The 7,774-nt window shown below is 48.4% G+C and overlaps 1 protein-coding gene across 1 annotated transcript; it reads right to left on the reverse strand.

Moving 5' to 3' along the window:
• Positions 1 to 630: 630 nt before the first annotated feature.
• TCEANC (transcription elongation factor A N-terminal and central domain containing) lies at positions 631 to 7,366 on the reverse strand. Its single transcript, XM_032880189.1, has 2 exons — positions 7,285 to 7,366; positions 631 to 1,750 (listed from the first exon to the last, which is right to left on the reverse strand). Exons 1-2 carry the CDS (start codon positions 7,340 to 7,342, stop codon positions 729 to 731), a joined length of 1,080 nt encoding a protein of 359 aa, XP_032736080.1. The 5' UTR covers positions 7,343 to 7,366; the 3' UTR covers positions 631 to 728.
• Between the last annotated feature and the right edge of the window lie 408 nt (positions 7,367 to 7,774).

Raw genomic sequence — 7,774 nt, forward strand, 5'->3', positions numbered from 1 at the left:
AGAGCTGGGACTCAATGGTGTGAGGCCCTGGATTCTGTATTTCTAACAGGCTCTAGAGGGCTTGTTGAGCTGCTCTCAACCACCCTGAGTACTGCGAAGGGCTAAGTGGCCACAAAGCAGACAGTCAGTCATCTACTCTCTCCCCAAAAGGTCAACTTTTAGTGGTCATGGCATGAACTTCAATGAATGACTTTCCCTCCTTAAGAATACAGTGTTGGAAGGGCGCCTGGATGGCAGTTCGGTGTCTGCCTTCAGCTCCCGGCATGATCCCAGGGTCCTGGGATCGAGTCCCGCATCGGGCTCCCCGCTCAGTGGGAAGCCTGCTTCTCCCTCTCCCCACCTTCTGCTCGTGTTCTCTCTTGCTATCTTCCTCTCTCTCCAATGAATACATTAAAATCTTTTTTTTTAGAGATTTTTATGTATTTATTGGAGAGAGAGCAAAAGTTAGAGAGAATACAGAGGCAGAGGGAGAAGCAGACTCGCCGCTGAGCAGGAAGCCCGAACCGGGGCTCGATCCCAGGACCCTGGGACCACGACCTGAGCCGAAGGCAGATGCTTCACTGACTGAGTCATCCAGGCGCCCCTCAAATAAACTTAAAAAAAAAAAAAAAAAAATTACACACAAAAGACTATAGTGCGTGTAAGATTTTAAAGACCAAGCATAAAAGGGTGGTGCCCAGAGAAAGGGACCCGTTCTGGTTCTTGGTTACGAGAACACTTGTTGGCAGTCACAGGCACACCCACTTGCTATGGTACCACTGCTCCCCGCATTCGTTACAGATCACGTAGGTCATCATCTCTTCATCTGGATTTGAATTCCGCACCCAGCTTGGCAGGAAGAGCGTTCCTCGGGCGATTACGGTGACCTCGCAGTTGAACTTCTCACAGCGCCTGCACTTTATTTTCCCGGTCGGCGTGCCCCCGGCACCTTGGGGAAGGTGGCGCTCCCGTATGCCAGACTTCGTGTAGGAGGCTCGCAACTGCTTCAGCTCCTCGCTTGCCATCTCCAACGCCGTCATTTCAGCAAATTCTCTCGGAGACGTGGTCCCAGAGAGCAAGTTCTGTTGCAGGTGAGAATTGTGGGGGTTCTTCAGGTTGGCAACTTTGCTTCGAACGCAAGTTTTGTACTTTCTGAGGTTCTTCGAGTGAAGGGTAAAAAGGTGCCCTTCAATTTCTCTCGCCAAGTCTTGCCACACATCAGCCTTGGGCTGATCCGTGCAAGCACTCGTTAGGGCTTCATAGAGGAGCTCTGTGCATCTGGCTCTCACAGGGGCGGTGGGATCCGGCGGCTCCCCGAGATGCTCGTCCCTGGGCTCCATGTGACTCATGCTATTTTCAGGCACAAGCGTTTCCAGGGCTCCCGCCACACTGTGGGACGATGAATTAGAACTGGAGCCGCCTGACAGCTCATCCTGACTTGGGTCACGAGGAAGTCTGGGCTTTTCTTCCATTCTGCCCGGAGGGAGAGATGGAGGGCTGTCCCTCGGTGAGAAGCGGAGATCCTTATGAAGCGCTCTCCATTCTGACAGCAAACGCTTGGCTTTCTTTTTCAACGCCACTGTAGGGCAGTTTCTGAGGACGCTGTACACCGCCCTGACCACGGCCGTCTCCTGGAGATGCTCTTTGGTCACCGGAAGAGCCTCCAGCTCGGCAAGGTGGTTGCCAAGATCCTCAAAATTCCTCTTAGACATCAGTTGCTCAATAAGGGAGGCTCTGGCAGCCACCTGCCTCTGCTCAGACATCCTTGCAGCTGCAAAGAAAAGAGAAAAGACGTTTCTGGGTTTCTGTTTTTTTTAAGCTTGGGCTTGCCAACTGCAGCCTCCTGATGGGAGCAGAGCGCTTTCTGCCCATCACCTACGTGGCATTTTCTGCAAGAGTTATGTAACACAAGTGGGAGGGACCTGTTAGCAAATGGAATCTGCGCTGTGGTCTGGTTCAGTTTCAAAAGGCTGAGTCTGGGTCGTTGGAAAAAAGAAAAAAAAAAAAGGCAGCACCGCCACCAGGTTCTGCATTAATGGTTGCTTGTGAGAAGCTCGTGGGAACAGCCCTAGAACTTCTTCCATCCCAAATTTTACAAATCAGTGATCTTTCTGGATCCGGATCAGTCGGTTGCTTTGGATCGACTCTGGTGGTCATGCTGAGCATGCTATCATGCCAGGGTCAGCAACAACGGGGTAAGTCAGAGCAAGGCTCTACTGTTCCTCCCACACTCAGCTACAGAGCTGAACTCCTTGCTGATTTTATCATCTTTAAGTGGTACTTTTTTGAATAACAGAATGAGAAACAGGGCAGTAAGGGGATGCTGTTTAATGTCCCAAGGAATGTGAAGAAATTGTAAGGCAGTAAGGTGGCAAGGCGGCCGGAAGCAGACCTGATGGGCCCCAGGAGTCCACGGGCACTGTGCTGACATCGGAGCCTTCTGAAAAGCAGGATGAGCGTTCAGACTAAGTGACAAGTTATGGACAAGTTATGACTTTGGACCAGCTGGTCGCTAGGCCAGTTTGGTTCCATTAACTTTTTTGTTTAATTTTGAGATGCAAAATGTTGCTTGATGATTATATCTGTGGGAATCCCATCCTGGACAGGTCAATGTTTACTTTATCTAACCAGGCTATTTTTCTCCCCACATAATGTACACAACCTTGCTACCTAATACCCCTGGATCTACACCTGCCCATCTCGCCTAAATATGGACTTATGCATCTTTTTTATTTTTTTAAAGATTTTATTTATTTATTTGACAGAGAGAGAGAGAGAGATCACAAGTAGGCAGAGAGGCAGGAAGAGAGAGAGGGGGAAGCAGGCTCCCTGCTGGGCAGAAAGCCCGATGTGGGGCTCGATCCCAGGACCCTGAGATCATAACCTGAGCTGAAGGCAGAGGCTTAACCCACTGAGCCACCCAGGTGCCCCTGGACTTATGCATCTTAATGGCAGGGACCCTGTCTTTTCAAAAACTTACGGGCTTCCATTTCATAGCATTTGATATTAAATGCTCATCGCTGGGGTGCCTAGGTGGCTCAGTAGGTTGAGCGTCTGACTCTTGGTTTCGGCTCAGGTCCTAATCTCAGGGTCCTGGGATTGAGCCCCGTGACAGGCTCTGCACTCAGCAGGGAGTCAGCTTGAGAGTCTCCCTCTCCCTCCCCCACTGCCCCACCCCCTGCTCACACTCTCTCTCTCTAAATAAGTAAAAGCTTAAAAAATGTCCATCACTGAGCACACAGCCTAATAACACCGAAGCGAGCACAGAGAGGATCAATGCAGTCTCCCTAGAAACCATCTGACAAGTTCCACAAAATGCAGTGTGCTTTTCTTTTAGTGGGTGACTCGACTTTTACAAATTTACTTTAGGGAAACGAGAGATGTAGAAGCTGTCTGGGTAAGAATTTTCTTCCAACTCCGAAGAAACTATGAGGTCCCAAATGGTTAAACTTGCACAGAAATGTTCAGAGAAGCATTATTCTTAATAGCCAAAAAGTGGAAACAACCCAAATGCCAGTCAACTGATGGAGAAACATGTAGCTTACCCACGCGATCAAACAGTATTTAGCAAAACAGAAAGGACCCAGGAGATTCTGATATATATGACAGGGATGAATCTTGAAGGCAGGAAGCTAGTTAAAAACACAGAAGACCCCCTATTGTAAGATTCCATTCATATGAAATGTCCAGAATAGGCAAATTTACAGAGAGAGGGAATAGACTGGTGGTCGACTAGGGTTGGGGCGGAGGGATGGGGGGAACCAGTGGTGTGGAATGAAAGGGGGGCGGCTGCCCACGGGTGCGGAGTTTTTCTTGGGGAAAGTAAACAACGTTCGCTAAAGCTGACTGTGGTCATGAACTGCACAACTGTTTTTTTCAAACTAAACATCACTGAAGTGTACGCTTTGAGGATGGGAGTTGGTATGGTGTATAAATTGTATCTGAATAAAGTTGTTATTTAAAAACAGCACATAGAGTCTGATCCAAATTTCATTTAAGAATCCCACGTGAAGAGAAAAGGTCAAAAACAAATACGTAAAATTTTAGACAGTGACGTTTTCTGAATGGCAAGATTTTAAAGATTATTTATTTATTTATTTGAGAGAGAGAGCGAGCGAGCAAGCATGAGAGGGGAGAAGCTCAGAGGAAGAAGCAGACTTCCCGTGGAGCTGGGAGCCCGATGTGGGACTCGATCCTGGGACTTCAGGATCATGACCTGAGCTGAAGGCATCGGCTTAACCAACTGAGCCACCCAGGCGCCCCTGAATGGCAAGATTTTAGATGATTTTTTGTTTGTTCTTTTATTCCTCCCCATATTTTGCGTAATGAGCATGTGTTATTTTCCTAACCAGAAAAGTGATTCGTCCGATATCATTTCCCAATAAACTCCGGATATTTACAACGTTTGCCTATCGGAAAATGGCACGGTAAATGCTCTTCTACTTTCCCTCTGGAATCAGAGCATCATTAACGGTGCTACGTGACCTGTGGCTTCACCTCCAGATTAGCATCGACAATTTCCTAACAGGTCTACTGCTGAATCTAAACCAGCTGATTCTCCCCTGGGACAGACACACCCTCGGTCACAACTGTGAGGTTCCTACCCATGTTTCCCTGCTGGACCAGCTCAAGGATGACCAAGATTGCAAGTCTGGCATTTTTGCCACCAGAGGGAGCTGGCATGTAGACAACCTGGGCAGTCAGTCGGTGAGCCAGCAATTCAGGATCTTAAGAGGCTTTTTGTTGTTGTTGTTAAGATTTTACTTATTTATTTGAGAGAGAGAGGGCGAGCGAGCTTGAGAACGGGGTGAGGGGTGGAGGGAAAAGCAGACTCCCCACTGAGCAGGGAGCCGGAACGGAAGCAGGGCCCGATCCCAGGACCCTGGGATCATGATCGGAGCCGAAGGCAGACGCTTAACTGCCCCAGCCGCCCAGGCGCCCTTAAGAGGCTATTTTTATCATTATCAAGTATCAGTACTTCAAGATCATTGTTTTAGCTTTTTACAATTCCAGACTGCAAACAGTGAAGGAGGTCTTCCTAAGACTCAAAGGCTCAGCAAACAAAGAACAGGCAAGGTAAAAATGCTGAAAAATTAAAAATACACGGCCTCCTTTACTGAACATTTCTCTCACAACTGTCTGCCTGACGTCCCGGGATCTGGAAGTCAGGCAGCCAAGTCATCGTGATAAGGTTTCAGGCTGCTTAATGCGCTTGAACCCTGCCCAGCTTGCTGCGAAGTTTCCTAACGAATAAAAACAGTCCTCTCGCCTGCACTCTGTATTCGTTCTAGAGTTATCACTACCGAAGAAAACAGGCCGGAAGTTTGCCGGGTGTTGGCAAGGTGGTTATTAAGAGACAGGTCTCGAGTGCCCACAAGGAGGTGAGGCAATATTTAACTCAGGTCAGAATTTCCCACCAAACGGGCAGAGTCTCAAGGAGATCCTGAAGGGGACCCTGTAGCTTCGGGGCTTCAGTGCAGTGAGCACGGCAGTCTGTCTCACCAGCGAAACTTTTCCTTCACGTCTGTAAATCTACAGACATTCATGTATGCAGGCATAAGCACTCTGCTCTTTCTTTCCTATGTCCTTTTAGTTACCTCTCCTCCGTATTCCTTTTTCATTTCTAGTTGTGGTAAAACACACGTACCATAAGACTTAGCATCTTAAACATTCGTAAGCGTATGGTTCAGTAGTGTTCAGTACATTTGCGTTGTCGTGCCACCAACTCCCAGAACTCCTCTCCTCTTGCAAACCAAACTTTGGACCCATTAAACAGCGGCTCCCCACTCCTTTCTCCCCCACACCCCCTGGCAACCGTCATTCCACCTTCTGCCTTGAAACTGACTACGTGCTGCACGTGAGTGGACTCATACAGCATTTGGACTTCTGGGTCTAGCTTATGTCACTCAGCATAACGCCCTCAAAGGTCACCCGTGTTGGAGCCTGTGTCCTGGATCATTTATACTCCACTGTAGGTACAGACCACGTGTTCCTTATCCATTCATAATAAACGTGTGGGTTCCTTTCACCTTTTGGCCACTGTGACTAATGCTGCTATGAACATGGGTACACAAATATTTCTTCAGGACCCTCCTTTTCAACGCTTCTGGGTAAATATCCAGGAGTGGCATTGCTGGGTCACACGGTAGTTCTATTTGTAATTTTCTGAGGAACCGCCATACTGTTTTCCATCCTCCTCCATACGTTTAACAGCATTTAACTGCTGTCAAACTTTCTGCTCCCCCTGTGGGAGAATGATGTGGATATAAAGCATTTATTGCTCTAGGAGGGTATACTGTAAAAGCAACTGAGATACAAAATTTTGAGCATTGCCATAAGAAGACTAAGTTGCGTCTCCAGTTTATAGCTCTACAGAGTTCATTCAATAAACATTTATCACGTATGTAGGACGTATGAGTAGCTGAGCCTAAAGAGACCCTCTCTGCCTTGAGGGAGCTGACAGCCCAGTGGAAGGAATACGGACAAAAAACGGGCCGTGTCTCCGAAGGACAGACACGGCTGCTAGAAGCCACTCAGAGGGGGAATCCAGAAGCCAGGCTGGGCTCCCTATCATCTGGCAGGTGCTAACTGCTTCTTCCCTGCATTTGCCCTGACTCACGCCTCTTTTTTGGAGGGATCATCCTCTAGTACAGACCTCAGCAAGACATCCCCTCTTCTTCCCACTTAAAGCCCTTTGGAGGCTCCCTCTGCTCTCAGGATGGAGCCCCGAGGCCCTCGGCCAAGTGATAAAAAGCCACCTTCCAGCCTCCTCCGAGACCTCGCTGATCCGCGACAGGCACTACCCATTTCGAGGCTCTGCCTCTGTGTCATCAACTCCCTGGGCCAAGCCTACTTCTCGCCGCCAGCAGCTGTCAGTCCTGACTCTTAAGCCTCAATCAGCTGGAGAAATTAAACAGCAAACACAGAAACAATGCCAGCGCCTCGTCCCAGACAGAAAGGGATCAGAATCCCTGATGGGAGGCCTGGGTATTGTCCCAGCTGTTGAGGTGACGGATTTTAACCAGAATTGCCATCACTGCCCTGTACACACAGGCACGAGGCCTTCCCATGGCAGGACTGTCTCAGTTACACTGCCATCAGCCCAAAGATGGCTCCGGACCTGCTCCTAGACCGAATGTATGGAACTTCTGTTTTTGGATTTCTCTGACGAGCTCCATTGGGAGAGATTAAAACCACCTGCTGTGCACCGCTCACCTGAGAACCTTCTCTACACTTACAGCCGGTGGGTGTAGTGTTTTAAGTGTCATGAGGCACCCAATTCCCTGTACCCACGCCCTCCCTTACCTCTTAACAGCAGGAGACAGTGTGCATTTCTTGAACTCCACATGCCATCCACATTCATGTCCTCTCCATCCTTACCATGAGCCTGAGTCAGGTAGATGACTTATTTCCATCTTACAGATGAGGAAACCTGTTTAAAAAAAAAAAAATCAAATATTTGCACTGGCTTTTTTCATGGCATGTATCACATTAAAATTTTTTTTATTGTCTGCCTTCCCCACAAGACCGCAGAAGAATGATGTGTTTCTTTTGCCTGGCAAACACCTGGTCAGTGCTTCCTATTATTCAACAAGTAGGTTTTTTTGCTGTTGTTGTTAAATGAGAAAAGAGTGCTCCCTCTCCTCTCTGCTTGTGGGCTTCATTCTTTTCACGCCATACCAGCTTGCTTATACCCCGAAGCCCAGGGTCCCTCAGCTTCTTCCACGGGAGCCAGCCTCATCTTAATTCTAGTTCAAAAAGTCATTCAAAAGGAGGGAAAAAAGGGCAGCAGCAG

Source organism: Lontra canadensis, unplaced genomic scaffold, assembly GCF_010015895.1.
Source record: "Lontra canadensis isolate GAN:19392208 unplaced genomic scaffold, GSC_riverotter_1.0 scaffold68, whole genome shotgun sequence".
NCBI classification, from domain to species: Eukaryota; Metazoa; Chordata; class Mammalia; order Carnivora; family Mustelidae; genus Lontra; species Lontra canadensis.

What these genes read in the sequence shown, in the direction of transcription:
- TCEANC (XM_032880189.1), bottom strand. Translation starts at nt 7,342, where the DNA reads ATGAATGTGGATGGCATGTGGAGTTCAAGAAATGCACACTGTCTCCTG. An exon ending in CTGTCTCCTGCTGTTAAGAG is followed by an intron (nt 1,751 to 7,284) that starts GTAAGGGAGGGC and finishes TTTTCTTTGCAG; the next exon opens with CTGCAAGGATGTCTGAGCAG.